The sequence below is a fragment of the Cyprinus carpio genome, chromosome B1, assembly GCF_018340385.1.
Source record: "Cyprinus carpio isolate SPL01 chromosome B1, ASM1834038v1, whole genome shotgun sequence".
Lineage (NCBI taxonomy): Eukaryota > Metazoa > Chordata > Actinopteri > Cypriniformes > Cyprinidae > Cyprinus > Cyprinus carpio.
Genome location: NC_056597.1, coordinates 35,853,495 through 35,881,360, shown reverse-complemented (window position 1 = coordinate 35,881,360; position 27,866 = coordinate 35,853,495). Strand labels below are relative to the sequence as shown.

General features: G+C 37.3%; 2 protein-coding genes across 2 annotated transcripts; one reads left to right on the top strand and one right to left on the bottom strand.

The window, feature by feature from the left end:
* Positions 1–240: 240 nt before the first annotated feature.
* Positions 241–9,553, top strand: LOC109071249 (carcinoembryonic antigen-related cell adhesion molecule 5-like). The gene is made up of 13 exons (XM_042717277.1): positions 241–326; positions 533–598; positions 4,123–4,527; positions 4,626–4,874; positions 6,263–6,517; positions 6,617–6,871; positions 6,993–7,247; positions 7,347–7,601; positions 7,695–7,928; positions 8,227–8,314; positions 8,407–8,446; positions 8,651–8,814; positions 8,976–9,553. The coding sequence occupies exons 2-13, from the start codon at positions 541–543 to the stop codon at positions 9,022–9,024; spliced, it is 2,307 nt and encodes a 768-aa protein (XP_042573211.1). The 5' UTR covers positions 241–326; positions 533–540; the 3' UTR covers positions 9,025–9,553.
* A 2,357-nt stretch (positions 9,554–11,910) lies between these two features.
* Positions 11,911–17,999, bottom strand: LOC122135978 (meteorin-like protein). Its single transcript, XM_042717292.1, has 3 exons — positions 17,466–17,999; positions 14,041–14,100; positions 11,911–13,369 (listed from the first exon to the last, which is right to left on the bottom strand). Exons 1-3 carry the CDS (start codon positions 17,845–17,847, stop codon positions 13,047–13,049), a joined length of 765 nt encoding a protein of 254 aa, XP_042573226.1. The 5' UTR covers positions 17,848–17,999; the 3' UTR covers positions 11,911–13,046.
* Positions 18,000–27,866: the final 9,867 nt, after the last annotated feature.

The window sequence follows — 27,866 nt, the reverse complement described above, 5'->3', positions numbered from 1 at the left end:
TGTGTGTATATGCAACAAAAACTCAGGCTAAAACATGCATATAAACAGCTTTAAAAAAACAAAAAACATTGCAAATGTTTTATTGAATTCATAATGCATTAAATGCAATAAAGAAATTATAAAATACCGTTAAATATGAAGTCCCTGTACAATATGTGGTTTTTAAAATTTTTTTTAATGTAATATTTTTACGTCACTAATCAGAGGTTAAAAGGAGAGAGGAAAGGGGAAATGACGCCGCTCTGGTTATAAATGAGGCTGCTAAACCTTCCTTGTTTCTCTTCATGTATCATTTGCTTTCAGCTGATGAGTTGTCCTGTGCTACGGTATGACCAGTTTCTTATCATGTTTTGTGTGTTTGTTTATATACTTTCAATGATTCTACACTTAACAAAAAGTGTCTGTTTTATAATTGTTTTCACTCAGAAATTGCTAGTAAATTCACTAATAATTACAATTACAAATTTGAGGTAGAAAGACTGAAATATATTTTCTTGTTTATCTCAAACATATTGGAATTTCTGTGTCGCAGGTGTTTCTATGGTGATGTCAGTCAGAATGGCTCTTCTTCCTCTCATCTTCTCTCTCATGATTCACAGTGAGTCTCTCATGCTTCTCAGTAGGCTTGTTCAGACTTTCAGATTTTTGTGCATATCCGATTGTAATCCACATATTTTCATTTCTTTCTGGAAATCTGTTTCAGTCTGACCACTTAGATTGGATTAGGCATATTTTTTTCACATTCTCACGCCACGGAAGAAAGTGTATATGTGTTATGTTTTTTATTTTTTTTTATTTATTTTTTTTTTGTAGCAGGCCTGTCACAAAATCGCTGCAATATTCAATTGTAAGCCTATGGGCAAGACTTCCGGTTTATTAGCTGTTGTAGGGAAATAATGAGAAGAATAACAACATGCAGTTAACGGTGTTCATAATTAAGATAATGCATTAAGGTACGACACACCCATTTGCAATCTCAAGCAGCAAAACAAGCTTTTTTGTACAGCTAAAAATAGCTGGACACAGATGAGACCGGATGCCAGACCCATAAAATTTAAAAATTCCCACTCTTATAGGACAAATACGGTGGATAATTGTGTTGGAAGCAGGGTTGCCAAGTTCACTTTTTTTTTTTTTTTTTTTTTTTATTGGACTCCTTTTAAACTGTTGCTGTTGGGTTGATTTTTTTCCCCCTTGTGGGTTAAAGGTTCGGAAAAATTGCATCAATTAAATTTCATTGAAATGCTTGTAGTGAAATATTTTGTGTTCTACGTATGATAAAACTGTGCTAGATGTTAGGTTTTGTGAAGGAGGGCCACTGGTAGGAAGTCTTTGAGCTGTGTTTATGATCAGTCTGCACAACAGTGACTGTAAAATAAGTATTTTAGGTATGGAAATGACATATAAGAGTTTTGATATTTGGAATATGGTCATTGCACTACTTTTGGGCTGTTTTTGACTGAACATAGGGCTTGTTTTGTCATGCAGATCTGGCAACCCTGCTGTTAAGCAGATGCTTTCAGTTTAGAATTGTACTGTATGTTTTCCAACTGCACTAAATAATTTTTATTTCTATAACAATGCAAAATGACAGTGGGGGTGGTGGTCAAGTAATGTAATCGGTGTATGACCAAACACTGTGTAACATCAACTAGTGCAGTAAGCCCAGTGTTAATCTAACTTTGTTATTCTTGTTATGTGCCAAATCGTGGTTATGTGCCCCACACTATATTCTTTGACCACCCACTCCCGCCCTCAGCAAAAGTAAAACTGCCTGTTCCCACATTATTTTTACTGGGTCCAATGGGATCCCGTTCCCAATGCAACCCTCGGCCTAAATATAATGGCTTGAATACTCCGTAGAGCGCAATGCATGCTTTTGTTTTCCGTGTTGAGTGTCTGCTGTTGCTTTCTTATAATAGAAAATAGTTTGCAAAATATAACAGAAAAAGAACAGAACATTAAAAGAATATGGGGGAAAAAAACAACCCCACACACATACCCCAAGCCCACCTGAAATATCACTTGTCCCACTCTTCATCTTAAGACAAAATATAATCCAGTGTAAAGGCAACATGTTGTCATGTTGTAAGACAACATCTGTAATGCAAATTGTACTGTAGTTTATAAAAACCAATGCAGATATTAAGTAAAACAAAAGAAAGCTACAGTACACACAAATCAGATTTGAGCAGTTGCCATACACAGTGTGGACAGTTAGTCATCTAGATCAGATTCTAATCGAATATGCACAAAATTGGATTTGGACTGACAGTGTAAAGAAGGTTTAATGATTTGCTGTGTTGTGCTTTCAATTATGTATATAAAGGAACTGGGTAGTTACTGATTTCATGTAATCTGGATTATGTAATCAGATTCCAAAAATTACGTATTTAGATTATATCACATTTTAAAATACTCATAATCAGATCACAATTGCTTTTTTATTGATTACATTTAACAATTACATTACAAACATTACAAAAATTCACACATTGACATTATTTCTTATTTACATGTAATGCAGGGATTCATGTTATTTGGAGTCAGTAACAGATTACATTTTATAAGTAATGTACCACTGTAAAGGAATAAACCAAATTATTCTCTTGTATACCATTGGAGCAGTACAAGCATGAAGTCTGTTTATATCTGTCCAATGCTTTACTCAGTATCTCATTTCTAATGTAAATGTAATGGCAAAAAAAAAAAAATGCTAATGTACAATATTGATTGTATCTGATTAATATTTTAATTTAGTGCCAGTATTTTCACTTCCATTTTTCACTGTTCTGGGTATGCGCTGGATATGCAGTATATGCTAAATTAATGGAGTAATAGCATAACTCACGACAACAGAACTGAGATAAGAAAAAAATGACATGATTCATCTAGTAGCTATCTCTGCTCATGAAAAGCGCTGCCCTTTTTGTTTGATCACCTCCCAGCAGACACACGGAGCAGACATGAGAAACGAGAGGCGCTCGCCTCATCATCAACATCACCTCTGCTGTTAAACACTAAACATATTCCTCACTTCTTTTGTTTGTCTGACACTGAGGTGCACCATGAGTGATGGATCTGCATCACAGTCATCCCACCACGATCCACTCACTCTGCCAACATTATGTGCTTTAATTTTCATTTTTATTTGTAATAAACACCTCTCTGAGACCTGGTTTTATGAGATCTCCACTTTTTTTTTCAATCAGTTACATATTTTATTTGCATGTTCATTTTGTTTTATTTAAACCTCCATTAAATTTTAAGTTAATCCATAATCGAGATTTAAATCTGAGTTTAAAGTTATGGTGCAACAGGATTAAAGTTAATCTTAAATAGACTATAATTTAAATCCAGAATCAAAATGATGGGTTTAAATGTAAACCTGCTTATTTTTAAAGGTTTAAAGTTTGGTGTGACAGAATTATTAGATAAACCTTGATTTAATCTAGATTTAAAATTAATCATAGCAAACCATTTAGCTATAATTTCATTTGAAAAAAAAAAAAAAAAAAAAAACTGCACATTAGGCCTAATGTCTGAAGTGGGCAAGCGGCAATAGGCCTGATGATCATTTAATATATAATTTGAAGAAGTGTTTGTCCTGCTTGTCCTATTTTGGCACAATCCCTAAATTGAACTTAATTAGTTTTACTAAGGTCACCCAACTCACATGAAATTGAACTATGTCAAACATATTCTACCTGCCTTCCTGATATAAATTACTATACATTTCATATGGTATTTAATTCTGAGACACTAATTTGGGCAAAGAGCCCTAATGATTTGTTTAAGTCTTGAAGCTAAAAGTCGAGGACTTGCAACTCGACTTGGACTTGCCTGTATTGATTTAGGACTTGACTCGAGAAATGAATGCAAAGACTCGAGACTTACTTGTGTCTTGCTCTGCTTGATATCACTTTATTGGGGTCACTTCAACCCATGGACATGAAAAACAACCCACGGCAACAGTAAAACAAAAAGTAGTCCATGGCTAAGAAAACCACGGACTTGGCAACAATACTGCTCAACAACCAAAAGACATTCAGAGATCTTGAGAAAATACATACTATTAGTAACTGCTGCTAATCTTTTCTTCTTATGAATTGTGTGTTTCAGGGGTTTCTGGTGCTGATTGGGGTGTGAGTTACAGACATTCACACATCTGTGCACTAAAGGACTCATCAGTGACAATCTACTGCACTTATACATACCCTACTGGATACAAGATAAAGAAAACAATCTGGACCAAAACACTTGTTAAAGATAAAGAGTCAAATGAAGCTGAAGATACAAGTAAATATGAAAATAAAAGTGAAAAGAAACATGAAGATGCTCAAGATCTGTCTGAGGACCCTGAATACAGTCAGAGGCTTCAGTATCTGGGAGATAAACAGAAGAACTGCACCATCAGACTGAGTCATGTGACACAGAAGGATTCACACATGTACTATTTCAGATTCACTACAAAAAAAACGAAAAAGAAATGGATTGGTGATCGAGGAGTGTCTCTTACTGTCACAGGTGACTTTGATGAGGTTTCACTCTTCTTCTGTGCATTATGTTGAATAATAATCAGTGTATGACAGCAGCACTAGATATAATGTGTGTGTTGTGTTCAGATCTTCAGGTGGAGTCTCCTGAGAGAGTGACAGAGGGAGATTCAGTCCGTCTGACATGTAAAAGCAGCTGCGCTCTGACTGACAGAACAACATTCATCTGGTACAGAAACTCACAGCCATTAACTGAGAGAAGAGACAGAAACAATCAACTCCTGCTGCAGTCAGTCAGAAGAGAGGATGCAGGCAGATACAGCTGTGCTCTACAGGAACACACTTACATCTCTCCTGCTGTTCAGCTCAGTGTCACCTGTGAGTATTTGGTCATAATTTGAAAAGTTTTAAAGTTTGTTGACTATAAATCTGAAAAGAAAATATTATTTCATAATTAGCTCATCACCTGTGAAATTTTATAAACATTATTTCCACATCCTAAATGAGTATCTCCTGACAGGAAAACGAGAGTGAAAAATAACATGAGAACTTGCATTGTTATTGTGACCAAACGGAACACAGCAGATATTCAACTGAAAGAAAAAATTATGTACATAATTTTCTATGAGCAGTTTTTTTTTTTTTTTTTTTTTTTTTTTTTTTTTATCTTTTATTTTTCAAAACAGTTGAAAAGTCAGAGTAAACTGCTGCATGCACATGTAGTTTCATAGATTTTCATGAAACAAATAAAATTTCAGTTTCAGCTTGATGTCAGTATCAAATTAAATGTATATTGTTGAGGTTTAATCCAGCCTTCTTTCAATCTCCATGTTCTGTGTTTTAAGATGTAGTCTTTGTGATACCAGGTAATAATTATTATGTTTCGGTTGCTTAAGACACATTTGCATGTACAGATTTGTAGCTGGCACAGTGGTTAATTTTTTGTAGTTTTTCAGGTGAAGGCCATTAGATAACCCAAACATATAACTTAAGCTTATTATATTGTTTGTTTTTATCATAGTTTCAACTAACCTAACAGCAACCAAAATGCAATGTTGTGAAAAAACTATTTAGTTCCCTAAGTTGACGATGACACTGGATTTTCTAAAAGGCAGCGGCTATTTGCACTAAGTGTAAATAGGACATTTTCTCAGCCAAAGATGCTATTTACACTAAGTGCAGATAGCGATATATTATATTTACACTATCGTAAAATAGCAGGATTTTCTGCTATTTATAGGCCTACTTATTGCAAATAGTGGCAATTATCTGCACCTCAGTATTATAATACATTTTAAAACAGTATGCAGTAATAACTTTTGAGTGTAAATTATCATTTTAATTCAAATTATTAAATGGATGGCACCTTAATGGGACAATAACGCTCCCTAAACTACATTAAACCTACCCAATATTTTATTTTCAACTTTTTGATTATGTCCTTCATTTTTATTGAAAATAAATGCCTTTCCGATGTGATATGAGATTTGAAAAGGAAGGAAAAAAAGGTAAATGGCGGATTCGAACCTGGGTCGATCGCATCAAAAAGACAACAGTATGTGATTTACCAGCTACACCACTGAAGCTGATGTTTGTCTGCCTTCGGTTATAGTGTTGTTGACTATTCCTACAATAGGTTTGTGGGAGGAGCTAGTGTAAATAGCCTCTGCCAACAAGGCGGGCTATTTGCACTTAGTGTAAATAGACATTCTGTTTCTAAAAGTACTGTAGTCTTAAATTTTTTCTAAAATCTTTTTTTTTTCTAGACCCTCCAAAGAGTGTCTCAGTGTCCATCAGTCCATCTGGTGAAATAGTGGAGGGAGATTCAGTGACTCTGAGCTGCAGCAGTGATTCAAACCCACCTGCAGAAATCAACTGGTTTAAAGAAGGAACATTTGTAGGATCTGGAAGAATCTACAGCATCTCAAAGATCAGCTCTGATCACAGTGAAGAATACAAGTGCAAGTCCAGAAATAAACATGGAGAGAAAGACTCTGATACTGTGACTTTAAATGTCATGTGTAAGTTATTGATGGTTCAATAACTGTGATATTTGTTCCTCTATCATCTTACATTTATTGCAAATGTTAATGAAATAAATGTTTGTTTGTTTGTTTTAGATCCTCCAAAGAACATCTCAGTGTCCATTAGTCCATCTGGTGAAATAGTGGAGGGAGATTCAGTGACTCTGAGCTGCAGCAGTGATTCAAACCCACCTGCAAATATCAGCTGGTTTAAAGGAAGAACGTTTGTAGGATCTGGAAGAATCTACAACATCTCAAAGATCAGCTCTAATCACAGTGGAGAATACAAGTGCAAGTCCAGCAATCAACATGGAGAGAAATACTCTGATGCTGTGACTTTAAACATCATGTGTGAGTTAAAGATCATTCAATGACTGTGATATTTGTTCCTCTGTCATCTTACATTTATTGCAAATGTTAATTAAATAAATGTGTGTGATTGTTTGTTTGTTTGATTGGTTGGTTGTTTTAGATCCTCCAAAGAGTGTCTCAGTGTCCATCAGTTCATCTGGTGAAATAGTGGAGGGAGATTCAGTGACTCTGAGCTGCAGCAGTGATTCAAACCCACCTGCAAATATCAGCTGGTTTAAAGAAGGAACGTTTGTAGGATCTGGAAGAATCTACAGCATCTCAAAGATCAGCTCTGATCACAGTGGAGAATACAAGTGCAAGTCCAGCAATCAACATGGAGAGAAATACTCTGATACTGTGACTTTAAACGTCATGTGTAAGTTATTGATGGTTCAGTAACAGTGATATTTGTTCCTCTATCATCTTACATTTATTGCAAATGTTAATGAAATAAATGTTTGTTTGTTTGTTTTAGATCCTCCAAAGAACGTCTCAGTGTCCATCAGTCCATCTGGTGAAATAGTGGAGGGAGATTCAGTGACTCTGATCTGCAGCAGTGACTCAAACCCACCTGCAGAAATCAGCTGGTTTAAAGGAGGAACGTTTGTAGGATCTGGAAGCATCTACAGCATCTCAAAGATCAGCTCTGATCACAGTGGAGAATACAAGTGCAAGTCCAGAAATAAACATGGAGAAAAATACTCTGATGCTGTGACTTTAAACATCATGTGTGAGTTAAAGATGGTTCAATGACTGGTATCAAACAGATTAGTGGGTTAACTATTGTAAAACATGAATGTGACACTACATTTGTCTGGTTTAGATGCACCCAGGAGTGTCTCAGTGTCTGTCTCTGGTGAAATAGTGGAGGGAGATTCAGTGACTCTGAGCTGCAGCAGTGATTCAAACCCTCCTGCAGAAATCAGCTGGTTTAAGGAGGATCAAAGCTCCTCTGTTGGATCTGGACAGAGTTTCAGTGCACTACAGAGTGGACGCTTCTACTGTGAGGCTCACAATCAACACGGGTCTCAGAGATCAGATGCTGTCACTGTCACAGGTGAATCAGTTAAATATTTCTGCAGAGCATTTGTTAGAAAAATGATGAATGATTTGAATGTGTCATTTGCTGATGATATGATGAATCCTTAGCTCACTGATATTAATCAGTTTGTATTGACATTGCAAGGTAAATTTACAGAAATTTCCATTCTTATACAACACTTACATATTACACTGGCTGACATATATTTTTAGTCACCACCAAACATTTTCTGATTTTTGCATCTAATAAATGTGGCATATATTGCTATTTGTACAGACATAAGATCATACTTTAGTTTTCATTCTTTTTTCAGGAGGAGGTAAAACAGTCCTGTACACAGCTGTTGTGATTGCAGCCGGATGTGGAGTTTTATTTCTTATCTGCATCATCATGTTCATAAGGTGACCTCTTAGGTTTTAATAATGTGCACTGGTGTATTCATTAATAATTATGAATGTGTGTTTGAGTTTACATGCTTATCTCTGCACTACAGGAAGAGAAAAAGTGCAGTGTCTGACGTCAGGCAGAAGCAGGTCAGAACACAGAAATATCTCTGTTTCTGTCATGACAATGAAATCACTTCATTATGTCGTGTTTCATAAAATTTGTTTATAATTTTTGGATCTGAATCCAGCTCGTCAAAGAATGAGAAATCAGTGAAAATGAGCTAAAGGAATGATCAGGTGATTTTTCTTTTATACTTCACTTTTCTGAGAGGTGTCGGCTTCTCTCTCCAGGTTCACTGTGATGATGGTCTGCATGCCAGAGTTTCAATCAAGAGACCCAGCGCAGATCAGACCGCAGGAAAAACCATAAAGACAGTGTACGCAATGGTCCAACACGTCAAAAACAATAAGAGCAATGAGAATCTGACAGTGCACCATCCTGATCCTGCTGCGAGGTGAGGAACAAAATTGGCTTGAGTCATATTTTCTTTTTATTTTGAAATGTACTAATTGCATGATCCCTCAGAACTGACTGACCTTTGATCGGCTCCTGCATTACTTGTGGTGGATCATAAATGGTCATTCACACTTAATATTTGACTGTGTTGTTCCACAGATCCGATGCGATGGTGGGTAAATCGGTGATTTACAGCAAAGTCAAATGATCCAGGACCTGTCACATGGATTGAAAATGAAGCTGGACTCCAGCTGAGTGTACAAATACCTACAGCAGCTTTGAATCAGATGTTTATAATAGCGTTTTAAATGTGTGTCAAGTCACATTACATTTCTCCCTGTCAGTAGTTGAACAGGAAGTACTGGTCAAACATACCAATACCACAAACTAAGAATGTCCATGGTGGTTATTTACATGTAGATCATTTTAAGACTGTGGTCTGTGATTTGGGGCGTCTGTGTGGAGAAGTTACAACCTCAACAAGCTGCATTTAAACGCCTGTCGAAACACTTTCTGTTAATAGCATGTTTTGTAATGTTTCCAAAGATTTGCGTAATTTTCCATGAATTGCAGTCTCTGTGTTACGTGTCTTAGTCACTCTTCAGTAAGCATCCGTTTTTGTCTTTTGTGTCTCTTTTTCATGCTTCATAAAACATGTTTAATGCTTTGACATTATAAGTGCATGCATGTTTAGTGTATTGGTGTATTTTAAGATTTTAATAAAGTTTATATATGTATGTTTTTGGTGGTGTTCTATTGGTGTCTGACATTAGAAATGCACGAATTCGTTACATGTCCACATGCTGAATGTTGATGGTTTTGTTCTGTAGCCTAACGTTACCTGACCAGCTTGATCACCGCACGGTTTCACCTCGTCAGCGCCGATGATGATTTTGAGACGCTAATCTTTATTTGATACGTTTAAACAGGAAAATACTAGACAAAAAAAAAAAAATCCCTCTTTTTAACAACGTGATTTGATCGCGTTGAGCAAACACTTCTGCGCATGTGCAGAGTAAAAGCAGCGCTCATCATTGAGGAAAAAAATGATCCCAATGCGTTCTTCAGTGTTCTTAGAGCGATTTTTTAAAAAATTTGTTAACAAGTCAACTTTAACCTGATGTGTGACTGCAGAAATACAATGTGTTCAAATTACACTGATTTTCAGATCGATTTTATTCAAGTAGGTAATAGTACAGGAGGAAAACAATTTCAGTAGAGATGTACTTACCTATCCTGTGCACCAGAGCGCAGTGTAGTCTATGAATGGTTTTTGAGCGCAATGCAGTCCTCTTAATTTCTGAAACCTGACCTGAGGTCTCAATAAATTAAAATAATGCAACAAATAATAACGGAATGTTTATGTATAACCAAACAATATATTTTAATATGACAAAAAGTATGACACTGGAAGCCTCGCATAATCAAGTTGCAAATTGCACGCGCTCTTACATTAAAAAGGCAAGTGCACAAAAATCTCTTTTGGATAAGGGATAAAGACTGTATTTAATTGGAAACAAATTAAAAGGCCTACACCATGAAAATAAACAGGCTGATAGTTATCAATCATGAACTAAAACACGGTTTGTAGATATGCATGACTTCACAAGCTGTGGTTGGTTTTTCTTGTTTCTTTGTTAAAACAAACAGTTGAGGTTGCATTGATTTTACTGGCTTCCAGCAGAAACCACAGAGACGCAGAGACACAGTTTCTGCATCAGGTCAGTGCTGTTAATAATAACCCGTCACACACACTCAGAGTCACGTCTGAGTTATCTGTGCTTTCATTCCAGCCGTGCTTGAGACAGCTGAGCGGGAGAAAGTCCCAAGACTCAAGACAGATCAGATGAGAGCTGGGAGATCAGCCCACAAACGATGGGAGGAACCAAACCCTGAACAATCACATAATGACCATGGAAACACAGTTATGACATGGTTCTGGTTGTCCAGTGTGAGATGTATAGAGGGATGTTTGCCCAGGATATGGGAGAAAACAAACACCAGTTATGCTATCTGAAAATACCGCTGATTTGGTGGAAAACACTTATCCAGATAGGGATGCTCCAATCTGCCAATAAAAATGGCTTTGTTTACTTTCTTAATGCATGCTCCTGGTCTTATTGTGAATGATTCATTAGTGCATGTTGTTTTCAAATATAAGTATGCAAATATAATAATGCACAACACTTAATATGAGCCTAGCACAATGCTCTGTGTTGAGAACTGTAGGCTAAAGGTGGCAAAAATTGAACGAAAAAGGGTATTCTGACAGAAATAAGTGATTTGTTTGGTTAACAGTGTTTCTCTCTGGACATTTAGGCAATTGGTCTTGGTTAGTTTAACAGAAACATCTCAGAAGTGGGAAAAACTGCTGAAAAATAAACATTCTTTTTAAAATAAAAAGCACTGATGAATTGTGTATTACAATACCAACGCATTTATTAACGCAGCAAACACAAACCGTTTCCTTCAGAGTTCTCATGCGTTCATTTTTGGGAACCAAATAACATTTAGGAACGCTCTCTGTTGGTTCTTTTTTAATCCAGAAAAAAAAAAAAAACCTTCCCAGAATATTCTAGGAGACAATAATTAATTAGCTGGGAAGAAATAATAATCATCATTATTTTGGCCATTTTGATATAACCTAACCTAAATTAACACACAGAATTATTCATACACAATAACCATATTTTCTTAAGGCTTTGTTCAACAGTATTTCATTTCATAATTCAAGCTATTAAATCACAGTATTCAGGGGGTGCTAGAGTTTTCTTCAAATGTATGTTTAATTAAACCAGATGTGTTATCATTACAGCTAGCTATATATCAACATTTGTCTGGTAGGGTTAGATTAAATTTTTAATTAAATTGATTAAACCAACAGACGGGAGCTGAACTGGAAACAGACTGTTTACTCAAAATCCTGTTACGGCGTTCAGGTAACATACTTTGAGCAACGACATCATGGCTTGTGTAGCTGAACTCGCTTGCCTTCACATGATAATATGAAAATTTCACAATTTTTTCTCCACAGTTGGACAGTTTTGTACAGAAAAAACTCCCAGCAACACAAACACAGAAAATGACCATGATGTTTCTATTAGGAGTGTTTTATTCCAGACTCGGAGTCCAAGGAAGAGAAACAAACACACACACACACTCAATCTCACTCGTGAACACATGAACACAGTCCAGACGTCAGTCAGAAGAATTGACCGCTCAATAACAAAGCTTTAAACAAAAGCAGCGTTCATCGTCTCGCAGCAGCACACGCGTGCAGGCAAGAGCTCATCACACGGATCCGAGTGTTACCACACACTGTCTCTGTATGGCTTTCAGACGAATCAAATCAGGCAACAAGAACAGACAGAAACACACAAACACAACTTCTGTCTGTAACCAAGAACAGCAACTTCAGGGAGGATTGATGACTTGGATCTGACTTAGAGCCATCCATCTGGAACCACTGGACATCCCGTTTGAAAAACCTGCCAAAACACACTCAGGCCTCATTTCACCCCAAAATCAACATAAATAAAGAAGAAAGATTTGGCATAAAAAATTAGAAAATTAAATTGTGACGTTATTGTCAGCACAAAAAAAAAAAAAATCCCCAGTTTTAAAAATATTATTATTTAAATTCAGCACTACAAATAGAGTATTTATATACAACTATTTCATTATTTAAATACTATGTTGCTGTGTTACTATGTTACAATAACAACACCAAAAAATAATAATGATGATGATGATGATGATTATTATTATTATTATTATATCAGTAATTTTAAAGTAAATTAAATATTGAAATAAGTGAAATATTTTTACATAATGGTAGGATTTAATTAAAATTTAGTTTATGCTGATTAGTAGTATTACTGCAAAATTAAAACATTTGACAGTAATAAACCTAAAGAAACCCCAGCTGAAAATTATGAATTATAAATTAAAATGAAAATGTAAAAAATAATAATATTAATAATTAAAAAACTCTGGATGAAATGCAGTAATGAGAATTTTAGAGGGGCAATTTATTTAATTATTATAACAATTATTTCAAAACCTGGTTATAAAATAATCCAACTTTTATTTAAGTATCCTAAATGTAATATTTATTTATTTTGATTTTGGGATCAAATGCACCCTTGGACCAAGTCATGAAAAAAAAGATATGTTTTCATGCGATTCGTCAGAGTGGGTTCAGTTCAGCAGAGGATTGTTGTGTGTGTCTCAGTCCGTGTGTATGTGGCAGGGGTTTGTTCCCTTGTCCAGAGCTGCGTGGTACAGTCTGATGAAGTCTTTATAAAGCGGAGCACATCTCAGCCAGGCTTCCCCGAACCGCACAGCTCCCGTGAAGAGGAACTCGCCCTGTCCTGCCCGTGGGCCGCACTGCCGCGGCATCTTCATACGACCCGTCCACCGGCCGCACCCCCGCCCCCCGCCGCCGGACACAAACACACGGCTCTTCTGACGGTACACGTGACTCAACGACACCACCACTGACGCCTGATCCTCCTCCTCCTCCTCCACATGATGAATACTGCCGCGCACCGCTGAGAGACAGAGAGCAGCGACAGAGATTTACCACCATTTACAGAATAAACATCACAAACTTTAATATCTGAATCCTGCTGCAGCTGACATAACACAACTAACATTACACAGGCAAAACATGCATGAAGTTTTTTCTTTTCTTTATTAACTTGTTTTTCCAAAATTCAAGTTGAGTTTTTTCCAACATCTGAAATGTGCTGCGACTTTTATTCCAAAGTGGCTTAAAAATGCAATTAACATCAAGCATGCAAAACTGGTTTTATTGTATTAACCAGTACAACTTATTTTGTAACTATTTTTTTTAGTCTCAACAATGCAGTTTTGACTCTGTGTGACTTAAGGTCCTTTCACACGGAGTCCGAAATTTTCGTATACGTTTTTTCATTTTTTCCGTATGCATCATCCTTTCCTACGGATGCGAAAACTTGGAAATTCAAACCTGATCCAAATTTTTTTTATGACGGATGAAAATTTCAGAGGCATTGTGTAAACATGATTGACACAATGTGAGGTCATATTTATTTTTTATATTTATTTTTTTTTGTGAAAGGTTTTTGGTGATCAGTGTGCAAAGACCTTTCAGTCAGGTATGACTTGTTTCCAGGAAAATATGGTACATTATGGCAGGGGAACTAATAGTTTAAAGCAGTAAGAAGCAGATTTGTCTTACCAAAGTCGCTGGTGTAGATCGCCATCAGCAGCTCGTCATCAGCGCAGGGTCTGCATGAAGCTAAAAACACACACACACACACACACACACACACACACACACACACACACACACGTTAAATGAGTCTGAGACTGCAGCTGTGTCACACACATACACACACACACACACACACACACGTTACATGAGTCTGAGACTGCAGCTGTGTCACACACACACACATCGTAGGGAAATGGAGACACATTTCCTCCTCAGACGCGTCGGGCCTGTGCTGCGTCACACCCGTCACACTCCAGCTGTGTCTGAGTCCTGTGATCTCTGACCTTTGCCCTCTGACCCCGTTCAGATATTATCATCATTATCTGCCTTTCCTGCTTCAAACCCGGCATCTGACTGAGATTAAACCACATTACATCATGCTAAACATCTGTAAAATAAACACATGTACATTTAAAAAAGGCTTTTATGGTTGATTTGTATAAAATATTTGAAAAGTCTACCCAAAAATCCACCAAATCATATTAGAGCTCCTCCAGTGCCTAATACTTTTAAAGGCTGTGTATTTGTGCTCTTTATAGCCTTTTAATATTTTAACACAAGTTTGTTTTTACTGTTGTAATTGTAGTTTGTGTTACTCACAATCGCGTCACCCAATTCGCATCACTCCCATCGCCCAACGCGAATTTGCTTCCATTCACGTATTTGCAAATGACTTTGTATGTAATCTACTCAAGCAAATGATTTAATTTGCTTTTGGTGTGCACACACCATTACACTTTTAATATAAACCATAAAAAGGCATGTGTGAGAACCAAACGTTCTTGCACATCCAAAACTGATTCCTCAAAACAAATGCATTAAAAAAAGATTGACACTTTAATGTTATAGGTGTATTAATGTTATTTAATGTTGATTAAAACTACTATTTCATTTTATTAAAAAAATGTTGCAACAGGCTGTCATAGTTCACTCGAGAGAGTCATATGTTCTGATGATTCAGCAAAGGATTCGTTACAATGATTCAAACAGATCAGAAGTGAATCAGACTACACTGGTTGTGCTGCATGTTTGTTTTTGCATGTTTTAGAAGACAGTATCTTATATTTATCGTCTTTTCTTCATCACATTCAGTTAAGACTCTCAAACTGGGTAAAATGTAAACGTAAAGCATTGATCTCCAGACTCGCCCTGTGAAAAGAGTCAGTGTAAATGTGATTTCTCACCTGATTTAACACATGAAAGCACATTCAGACTCACACTTACATACAGATCCCGACTCAAACCACTCTAAACTGCTCTTTAACGACTTTCAGCAGCTTGCACCCGCGGCTAACGGCTCATTAGTGTGTGGAGCTGAGATTGTGACGGGGAAGGGACTCGTTCTCTCTTACGAGCACCGCAGACTTCAGTTAAAGGGTCAGCTGAACCAACAAAACACAGTTTGATAGCCCTATGATGAACAGAATGGAATTTATTGACTGAAAATCTGGGCTTTTGGTCACATGGATGACTTTTATGGTACTTATTTGGAACTTGAGCTTGTATAAATCAGGGTCCACTTTCATTGCTTTCAAGAGAACAGTTCAGACATTCCTAAAAAAAAAAACCTCCTTTAACACACACACACACACACACACACACACACACACACACACACACAGTTTTCTCCCTGTAGACTCATCAGACGCCTGTCCAAGCGTGAGTGTGAGTGAGACCAACAGGTGAGGAGCTCAGGACACCTCAAGACTTACATGTTTATGAGTCTAAACTTTTAAAGCCTCTGGGAATGGAGCGGGAAAAGAGAGGGGGAAGGGAAACAAAAGAAAAAGGCATTCTGAAGGGAACTCCAGGTAGCTATGTGGAAGAAATGAAGGACTAGTTATTAAGATTTCAGTATTTAGCCTGTGATTCTCTACAAAGAGAACTGAATTATATCATTACAAACCCCTCTTGAAACTATTACGCTCCTCTGTTAGAGCTCTTCTCACCTTCACAGACAACACAACAGCGTCTTTCACATCAAACCAACCAATGGGAGTGGACCTCAGCGAGCATCAGACCAATCAGACGCAGCGCTGGCTGTGATTGACAGCTCTACAGGCTGCTTGACCCTGGCGGGACCTCCTGATTAGACTGTTTATTTTCTTATGTCAGGCTGAACATGGATCTGGGGGAGCGGCGGGGGTGGATGGGTTTGTCTGGGGTTTAGGTTTTACAGGGTCAGACGTTTTACAAGCTCTCTAAACCAGTCTTTCATGTGAATGACGGCCATTTGACCGACAGTGTTGTTATTCGACCCCCCACACAACACTCCTGCTCTCTTTCACATGTATTCCTGTATTCGCTAGAACTGAGTATTATGGTGCATATTTATCAATATTGTATTTTTTGATTATATAAAATTCAGTAACAATGTAAATATTATAATGATCACATTGGTGATCCAGTTTCAGACCCACTCCTTATCGGGAATATAAGACTTGAAAAAATAATAAATAAATAAAAATCAGTGAATCAGTGCAGAACTGATTATTCATTTTGCATCCTAAAAAAAAAAAAAAACAATACACAAGATACAGTGTAGAAAACAACTTCAACAAGTAGGAAAAAAGTTAAATAACTTTTAAAAATATATAAAAATGACAAACGCACAAAACAAAATTACTAAAACTTACACAAAAATGAAAACAAATATATACAAGCATCTTATAGTATGTATTTAATACTGAAATACCATTGTCAAGATGTCCAAGCGTGGTATTTTACATGTTTTAATTTTGTATTCAAAATAGTTAAATATTATTATTATTTTTCGTATTAAAAAAAATAATATTGTGCATTGCTAAAATCGTATATATATATATATATATATATATATATATAATATATATATATATATATATATATATATATATATATTAATAATAGTAATTTTGTTTATTGTTAAATTGGTGTATATAAATACAAAAAAAAACATTAAATACATATTTTCTGCATAAATTAAATGAAAATTGTGTAATAATCATGTCTGATTATATTGTACTTCTAGCATTGAATGTATGTTGTCAACAACGTGATTATGTTTGTGATTATGATTCTTTTGAATGGGAAAAATAAATAATAATTAAAAAAAACAAACAAACATGTTTTAAAGTGTCATGAAACCCCTGTTTCAGCACGGGTCTTTCACACCTTACATCTGAAAAAGACTCCAGAAATGGGCGTGTAAAACTGTCAAACTTTTTCCCCTTTTCCCCTAATAATAGACACAATGAGTGCTATTGCTGTTTTCACTGATGTGCAACCTGTTCATATGAGTTAACATCTCAGAAAACTGTGTTTAGGGTTTCAGAACATTTTAAAGGGATTTCAGGGAAGTGTATAAATATCGAGGTAAAGTCTGAATTGAGAGGTGTTGTTGTCAGTACCTGTATGTGAGTGGGGCTGGTCTCCGGCTGGCGTGTGTGTGGAGATCAGCTGGTACTGAAAGGCAGTGATTCTCCGGCTGATGTCCCGGCGGGCCGAGGCCTCCACGAACAGCGCCTCCTGCAGAGAGAAGCAGCGCACGTGTCCGGCCGCCTGGTCCTCCTCCGTCAGCAGCAGCCGCAGCGCTCCGGCCCGCTCCACATACAGCCTGGCCCCGCGCGAGTCCGGCCGCGGCTTGACGCAGGCGCGCAGGTGACCCTCCGCAGACGGCAGGTTGGGCCTCAGGTTGACGATGACGGCTCCTGTGGGATAGAGCCACTCCAGAGAGCCTTCGGCGCAGCGCAGGTACACCTGCTCCACGTCCCGCGCGTGAAACTCGTGCATCAGACCACTGCAGACAGAGAGCACAAACTAAGCCTTTCACAACAGAGACATACTGACACAGACATGGAGAATCACAGCGTTTCAATATCAGACGACTTCACACAGACTCCAGGAGAACTGAAAATCTTATCTTGAAATTCATGCATTTGCTTTGAAATGACTTTAAAAGATTTTTTTTTCCCCCGGTCAAGAGACTCAGAATCATAGCTGTTTTTAAAAAACAGATTCAAAATATTTAATGCAAAAAGTACAAATAAAATAATAATCAGATGTTTTCCACATATTTTTCTACTAAATGAGAATAAACTAAAACAAAAACTTAAATAATACTCAAACAAATGTAAACATAAATAAATAAAACACATTAAAAATACTAATAAAAATGACAAAAGCACATAACAAAATTAGTAAAACTTTAAATAATTTAATTAAACAATTGAAATTATTTAAATTAATGCTATTTTAATAAATAAGAAAATGTTAAATTAAATATTTAATATTAAATACAGTATTTATAATATTAAATACTGTAATATAATAGAGAAAAAAAAAACTAAAATACCACTTGAAAGACAGAATGTTTGCATTCATTATTTTATTTATATGCACCAATTTAGCAATACACAATTTTAGCAATACAGGAAAAAAAGAAAAAATACCTTTAGAATGTAAAACTTTCCAGTGTTTTTCTAGTATTGTAACTACTATCTGGTATCATTTACCATAATATATTTTGAATTATCTTCATATTTTCATAGTTTAACTACTTTTTTGCGCTTTTGTCATTCTTATTCCTTTTTACAACATTTATTATTGTTATTATTTTACTTCAAGCCAAAGAGGAACGAATTGCTCGTTTTTCAAACGACTCTCAGAAATCTGAGTTTGACAAATTGTGACGTCCTCAGCTTTGATCCCATGACCTGCTCCTCATCAGGAGAGATCAGGTGTCAAACGTGTGAGATATTAGCTCGACCTGAAGCCATGAAGCTGCTTATGGTTTATGAGCAAGGATTACATGCAGACGACAGATATGGGACACAAGCTGTCATCCAGATGTGACGTTTTCATTTTCCCGCCAAAGCGCGCTTTTCAATGGCTGTGGTTTGGCTTATTTCGGGATGATTACAGTGGTCGTGTCTGTTCTGGCTCGGATCGAACGAAGCTTTGAGATTTACACTCTTCAGGTGTACAGTATGAACAATGATGACCTCCTTCTATTTTTAACAAGCATCATTGAAAGTCCACTTCACTTTACCAGCTGAGTTTCTTCAATACCATGGATTTTAAAAAATAACTGGCTGATTCCAAAATACAGATTGATCATATCCTGCATTTCCACCAAATATTGAAGCACTGGGTCTTCAGGAGGTGTGAGTGAATGATGGCTGGACTCCCAGCGGTGGGGTTCTGGCTGGGCCATTATAATTAAACTGACGGGGGTTGGGTTTCTGCTGAAAATCAGTGCCCAATGTCCTCAGGAGGAAAAGCCCGGTTTCGAAACTCATGACCCCCCCGAAATTCCTCCATTTTCATCCGGCTTGTTTTTAATTAACGTTATTAACGATTTTCTGCCGAGTCAAATTACGCTGTGCGGCGCGTAATCATGAATAGGCCAGATTCGGCGCGGTCTGCTTCCAAGCGTCAAAGAAGGAAGTTGCCAGAACACCGGCGAGTCCGCTAGTCCCCCGCGCGAGCGAGAACGGGGCGAGGGGAGGGGGCGGAGCGCGGGCCGAGCGGGCGAGAGCGGCGAGAGCTTGATGAGCGAGGCGCTGAGAGGTGGAGGCGATGTGGGCGGCGGAGGACGCGCGGCGCGATGGGAGATATGAACGTTCACTGTGGGCGGCCAGTTTTTCGGTCAGGCAATTTTTTTTCCGCTTGTACAAGGCGCGCTGAGCGGATATCGGGAAGTGATATAATTTTAGTGATATGCGTTCGTCTGTCGATTAGGTCATTTTTTTTTAATTCGTGAAGCGTTATCTGGCGTGTAGTATTTTCTTGAAGGGACAAAAACATATTGTGACAGAGGCGATCTAATGATTCACCACGTAACCCTTTATTATATCTCAAACAAAAGCAGGTCAATCCGCAGAGGGTAGTACCCAATTATGCAACAGCTCTTCGCGAATCATGAATCGTCCCGGCTAGTGCGGCGATCGGCACCAGAAAGTGCGTTCAAGAAGACCACCAATGGTGTTCGCGAATCCAGTGTGTCTTTCAGGTCCATCTGTAATAAACTGTCCATTAAGGGCATGCCCGGAACCTTCCCCATTACCTAGCTCTCACCAGGCTTTCACGATTTAAACCAGCATGCCTTGACACTTCTTTACCCAGTTATAGAGTATGGCACCGTATTAGCAGTAACCCATTTCTTTGCTGACCCAAAAACCACAAAAAACAAAAAACGTAGGACTATAACGTACAAAATCTTTCGATATAAACATGCATCATGATCAAACAGGAATTTTCTTAAAATTATATAGCTTTGTTAAAAACCTTTGTCTTGGTGGGGCCAATGCGATCATGCGAAGTACTATGCTCAATAATAATAACACCTGATAATGTTTTTAATGTGCAGTTAGTTGTTGTATAGCATTTTTACTGCGGCCAGGAAGTTAGTGTAAGGACCTTATCTGTATGTTGTTAATGGGTTTTGAATTCTGTGAGCAAGCAAGGTGGCACCTTCCTCATCCTCAGTTGCACTGGTCGCTGGACTATTGTGTACATCACACAGGACAGAGCTGATAACAGAAAGAGAGTAAAAAACCATGCCTCAACCCTCGACGAATCTCTTCCAGTGTGTAGAAGGATTCAGCCCCGAACCCGAATGGGGTCAACTTCAGAAAACTATGACCGGATCAAGAGCAGACAAATCCGGGACTAGGGAACGAAGGCAGCAATGAATTCTGCGCGTGAGTCTGAAGCCCAGGACACTGTTAGTGAGTACCGCAGGAAATTTCTCCCTCATACAAACTCCAAGCCCGCCCATAACCCAAACAAACGAACACACCTCTAAGCACGCGCCCCCGCCAGCACTCCGCGATCCCAAGCATTTACCTGCACTGCCTGTTCAAAAATCTCGGATGCAGTAAGATTCTTTTTTTTTTGTTTTTTTTTTTTTTTAAGTTTCTTATGCGATATCAAGCCTGCATTTACTTGAAAGAAAAAAAAAATGTAATTCTAATAATTAATAATCTAATATGTTTGTTGACGATATTGATTGCAATTTTAAAATAACCAGTTATCTAGTTGGTAACAAGTCCTTTTACAATATTAATTTATATTGCTGTGATCAGAACGCGGTAAGTTTTCAGCATCCATTACTCCAGTCTCCCTTCGGTTCTCATCATGATGCCTTCAGAAAATCATTCTAAATGGCTGACTTATAATCAATGTTTGGAACACAGTGGAAACTGCTTAATATTTTTTCCAGGGACCTGTTGGGTATTTGTTGCAGGAGATATGGAAAGGGATTATTTTTTTCAGGACTGGAATAAAAAGTTCTAAAAAAAAGAACGAAATGAAGAGAAATATGGAGTGTGTATTCAAATCGAAAGATTTTGTGTTTCCACTAGCCATACCATTCAAAGGTCATGTTACACCAGGTTCACGTAGCACGTTTTTCCTCTCACTTTAAATAAGAAAAAAAAGAGACAGAAGAAAAGAACATTAATACTTTTATTCAGTGTTAAGTGGACTGAGAAGCTGGAGCTCAATAAATGCGGTTATGTGTAACCTTTTATCAAAGGATCCTGAAAAACGTATCACAGGTTCCAAAAAAACACAACAAACAAAAACCAACACAACAACACCCCCACAACACCAACACAACAACAAAACGGAGACCACAGGAAATAATTTATTTAAATATATTTACAACAGGAAACCAATATAGGAAACTGTATATTTTACATACCTTTTTTTATCAAATCATTTAGCTAGTGTGAGCGATAAGAGTATCCATTAACAACACTGCCATTCCTACTGTGATCCTATCCTCGAACAGCCAGTATTCATGTTCATTAAGTTTCCGATTTAAGCCATAAACTGAAAAGCTATCAATCCTTAGTTGTATTGTGGTCGTAACCGGACCGAAGAACACGACATGATAAACATAAATTCTCCCAGCTCGTTCTGTAAATACACTACCACAGGTCCAAAAACATCATGGTAATCCCTGTGTATTTGTACTGGGTCAACAAAACAATAGGATATAATACAGCGATTTATAGCGAAATGTGTTGAAGGCCTCCACGGCGAAAGATATAAAATACCGGAATATATGCAGTATTGACGTTTCATGGCAGCACATGGCCATGGCTTTCTTGTAGGGTGTGTGACCTAAGGCGTGTGTCTCGAGGCGGCTGCGGTGTATTTACCCTGGGGGCTCTATAAAACCCTGCTATCAGATTGCGTGCTGAGTCGCGCGCTGTTATTACGGCTGCACGCGCCTCGCGGGACACCGACCGCCACCGCGCACCGAAATATAGCCCCGTTATACACGAGCCCAAGAATGCTTCAGTTCCGACTCCAAGAGTCTCGAAAAAAAACCAAAAATAGCTAAAAAAATGATATAAGGCATCATTCTCAAGTCATGAATATACTATGGTCTTCTAGTAAAATTACGAAATAAATTAAATTTAATAAATATGCTTAACGAATAACAGCCAATATAAAAACACAAATGGACGGTAAGAAGACAATACTCACATTTTAACAAAAAAAAGGTGTTGTTGATGGTTGTGTTGTGTCAGGAGATCCAGTGTGCATCTACAGCGTGTTTATTTAAGATGTGGTGTGTGTGTCGTGTGTGTGGTGGTGTCAATTTCGGAGAGCTCTGACCCTCCATCTACAACATCCCACTATAGGCATTGAACGTGCACCAGACCCCCAACGCACACTCCGCACCCGCACTCAACGACACACACCCACAAACCCCACCACCACACAAACACAACCCTACAGCACATGCTCTATCATCTGGACACACCAATACACACACCACACCCACCCCCACTACAGCCACACGGGCATTCACCTGAGACAAACAACACCACACAAACACCAACACAACACACAACACACTGCAGCACACACAGCACACCTGCAGCACCATGGCGCCCATCACCCCAATGAACCTATCTACAGCTCCATCACCTGGGACAACACACAAACACACACACACACACACACACACACACTGCACACAAATTACCTGCTTCTACAGCTGCGGCTCGTCACCTGGCCTTTACACACACAAACACACCTGCACACACACACACAGAAACACACACACACAGGCTCGTCACCTGAGACACACCTACACTTTACACACACACACAGACCTGCAGCCTCGGCCCTACGGCTCAAATCACCTGAGACCACACACCTGCAGCACACCACCTACTAAGACACGTAATCACTGCCTGAGGACACACACACACACACACACACACTGCGCACGTACATCAGGAGACACACACCCACCAACACCACATAAGCACACTCCACACCACACATCACCACACCACACACACACACACACACACACACAGCCGCAGCACATGCACACACCACGGACACACATAGAACGTGGCCGTGGCTGACCTCAGATAATGTCTTAATGCAACCGCACTTTTATTCCAGTCTCTCACGCACACAGAAATGAAAGGACTGTTGAGAGGAAGAGAGATAAAACTAACCAGACCTGTCAGAATCTGTCAGGAATGATTAAAGAGTTGGCCTGCTTAACACAAAGCCAGCCACACGCGACAAAACATGGCAGAAGAACCCAGTTTTAAAAATCCTACATTTCAGAAGCATTTGAAACAAAATATAATACTAAAATAGTGATAATTAAAACTAGTTAAAATCGCATGCAAAAATAAAATATAAATAAAATGCATATATTAGATGCAAACTTCATCTAATGAGAAATATTAACTTAGAAAATAACTATAAATTAGAAATTAAAATAAGTTTAAGAAAGCTGAAGTACAAAAGCTGGGAAGCATACTCTATTCTAAATATTGTGAATAATAATAATAATAATATCAAAAAACTACAGAAAATTATAGAAAATAAAATGAAAACAAAATATAAAAAAAATAAAATAGTCAAAATATGAATAAATACTTTTAACAGTAAAAATTGTATGAATTGTATGAAAAATGAACTGAAACAATGGCAGGCATTCACTGGAGAGTACAGCCTCAGGACTGTAGAAAATCCACAACTCTGTGATCACGTACATACTCAGATTCTGCCTCAGCCTGGTTATTAATCATGAACTTGGTCAGGAGTGGAAACTGCACTTCACCATTACCTGCTATAATTACACACAGCTGAACATCGATCAAGTCGCCTGTTCGGGGGTAAACTAAACTGCGCATGTTGCCACTCAATTTCTCGCTCAATAATGTCTAGTAAACATGGACTGAGTTGCTGTACCACCCCAGGCTCTCTGACATCAAGAGGACCTGACTGAGAGCGATAGCCTTTTACTAGTCGGTGTGTGTTGAGATGGATGCGTCTGTGGGTAAAGGGTTTATTCTGAGCGTCACTTTCGGGAACATGGAGAAATCCAGTGACACGGGGGTTCAGGAATGAACACAGACCCTGAGTGGTGGTGTGTGTGATGAAAGTTGTGTGATGCTGAGTGTGTGTGTGTTGTAGTTTGATGATTGGTTGTGTGTGTGAGTGGTGTGTGTGGTGTGTTCGTGGGTTGAGGTGGTGTGGTGGGGTGTGGGGGTGTGTTGTTTGTGTTTATTGTGGTTGGTATTTTATTTTTATTTTTTGTTTATTTTTTTGGTTTTTGTGTTTTTTTTTTGTTGAGGTTTGTTTTATGTGTTTGTGTTGTGTGTGGGAAGGAGGTGGGTTTTGTTTTTTGTGGGGTTTTTAGTGTGTTGGTGTTTTGTGATGCGTTGGGGTTTGGTTTGAAGGTTTTTTTTGTTTGGCTTGTTGGGTGTTTGATGTTTTTTAGTTTATTGGGTTTGTTTTTTTTTTTTTTTTTTTTTTTTTTTTTTTTGTTTTTTTTTTTTTTTTTTTATTTTTTTTTTTTTTTTTTTTTGTTTTTGTTTTTTTTAGTTTTTTTTTTTTTTTTATTTTTTTTGTGTATGTTGATTTACCATGATTTGATTGGTTGGATGTTTTTTTTTTATTTTTGACAGAAAAGGTTTTCTGTCTTGGTATGTTTGTTGTGGTTTTCGGGTTGGTTTGATTTGGCACTGGTTTTTTTGTTTGAGTATGTTTTTTGTATTTGGCAGTCCCTTATTTTTTTTTTTGTGCACCCAACTTGATGTGTCTGTCAGGTGTGTTAGAGTAGGGATGGATTTCGTTATTTGTGTGGGTTGCCAAGCGGTGGTTTCCTTGTGTTTGTTTTGTGTGTTTGATTGTTTTGTTTGTGTTGTGTGTTTAGTTTTTGTTTGGTATTTGTTGTGTTTGGGTGGTGTTTGGGTTTTTGTGTTTTTGTTTATTTATTTGATTGTTTTTTGGTTTTTTTTATTTTGTGTGTGTTGTGTTATTGTTTTTTGTTTTTTTTGTTTTGAATTTTGTGTTTTGTTGTGATTTTTTGTGTATATTTTGGTTTTTGTTTTTTGTGTCATTTTTTTTTTTTTTTTTTTTTTTTTTTTCTTTTTATTTTTTTTTTATTGTTTTTTTTTTTTTTTTTTTTATTTTTTTTGTTCTTTTTTTTTTTTGTTTTTTGTTTTTTTTTGTTTTTTTTGTTTTTTTTTTTTTTTTTTATTTTTTTTTTTTTTTTTTTGTTTTTTTTTTTTTTTTTTTTTTTGTTTTTTTTTTTTTTTTTTTTTTTTTTTTTGTTTTTTTTTAATTTTTTGTTTTTTTTTTTTTTTTTTTTTTTTTTTTTTTTTTTTTTTTTTTGTTTTTTTTAGATTTTGTTTTTTTTTTTTTTTTTTGTTTTTTTTTTTTTTTTTTTGTTTTATTTTTTGTTTTTTTTGTTTGTTCTTTTGTATTGTTTATTTGTTTTTTTTTTTTTTTTTTTTTTTTTTTTTTTTTGTTTTTTGTTTTTTTTTTTTTTGGTAGATTTTTTTTGTTTTTTTTTTGTTTGTTGTGTTCGGATGTGTTTGTGGATGGGTTTTTTTTATTTTTGTGGTTTGTTTTTTTTTTTTGATGTGTGTTTTTTTGTTTTGTAGGTAGTTTTTAATTGTTTTTTATATTTTTTTTGTTTTTTTTTTATTTAGTTAGTTTTTTTTGTTTGTTTGTTGTTTTTTGATGCTTAATTGTGTTTTTTTTGATTTTTTTTTTGTTTTTTTATTTTTTTTTTTGTGTGTTGTGTTTGTGTGTTTGATTTTTTTTTTTTATTTTTTTTTTTCTTTTGGGTTGTTGTGTTTGGTTTATTTTAGTGTGTACTTTTTGTTTTTTATGCGTTTGTTTGTTGTTTTTTTTTTAGTTTGTTGGGATGTGTTGGTATATTTTTTTTTTTGTATTTTTTTTATTATATGTTTTTGTGTTTTTTATGGGGTTTTTTGTCTTTTTTTTTGTGAAGTGCAGCACAGGGATCCTGGGTTTGGGCGTTCCTAGAGAAACAGAAAAACGAGCGAGTGTTTAACCACAATATCAGCGTTTCACTGTTTAATTATTGGTTATTAATAAGCTCAAGTGTGGGTTCATCTCTTCATCTTCAGCACAAACTGATTGTTCCTGTGGTGTTTGCGGTGGTTTTGGCTGCCGCGCTGTATGCTTTCGTACGCTAATGTGGCTAATGATGAATTTCCCAGGAAATTAATTAGTCACCGCATGTACTTCTGCAAACAGCTGACGGCTAATCTGCGTCTGAGCATAAACGCTGATTCATTACTAACATTATATTTGCATAACTGATCACTATTCTGCATTTCCATCAAGCACGTTCCCATGAACATGTTCCCAGCTGAAACCCAGCTGTGGTTATATCTCTATATTACTGAAGCGTATATAACCAGTATAATTCTGCATTAAAGCGAGCGGGGTGTTTGATCATGAAGAGATTATAATGAACTAAGTGACTCACCTTGACTCCTCGTACTGTAAAAAACCTTTATGAAGGCTCTATAAACACTGCTATCAGTGTGCTGAGTCGCGCGCTGTTTTACGGCTGCACGGCCCGGGGGACCCCGACCGCTACCGCGCACCGAATTAGCCCCGTAACAGAGCACAAGAATTCAGCCCGACCCAAGAGCTAAAAAAAAAATAGTTTAAACATTGCATTCACAAATTTTAAAATATTACAGGATTCCTAGTAAAATAAGAAATAAATAATTTAAAAAAGATTAATAAATAACAGCCTAATAAAAAAAAAAATGGACGGTAAGGCCCTACCACATTTTAACAAAAAAAAAGGGTTTTTAGAGGTTGTTGGTCAGGAGACCAGTTTTCAATCTACAGGTGTTTTTTTAAGAGGGTGGTGGTGTGTGTGGGTGTGTGTCCCCTTTTCAGATGAGCTTGCCCCTCCATCTACACCCCATCCAAAATATTTCGGGCAAAAACTGTGCCCAGACCCAACACGCACACCTACAGCACAGCACCAACCGGACACACCAAACACAACACACACCAAAAACACACCCTACAGCACACGCCCCCATCATGACACAAACAATACACCACAACACAAACCCCACAGCCCGCCCTCCATCCCCCTGAGACCACAAACACACAAAACCACACACAACCACAAACACAAAACACAAAAACCCCTACAGCAAGCCCACCCGACAGACCAATACGTCCACCCCTGAGACCACACAAACACACACCACAACACACCCCCACCCCACAAACACCACCCAAGAAACGCCCCAACTGACCCCCCCCAAACAAACAAAAACCACACAAGCCCATCACCTGAGCCCAAACACACACACAAAAACAACAGAAAAGGACAACACACTACAGCACACGCTCCAACCTGAGAAACCCACACGCACACACACCTACAGCAACGTCATCACGAGACAAAACCCACAACACACCCACAGCACACGAAAATCACTGAGAACACACACACCACCACACATACAGCA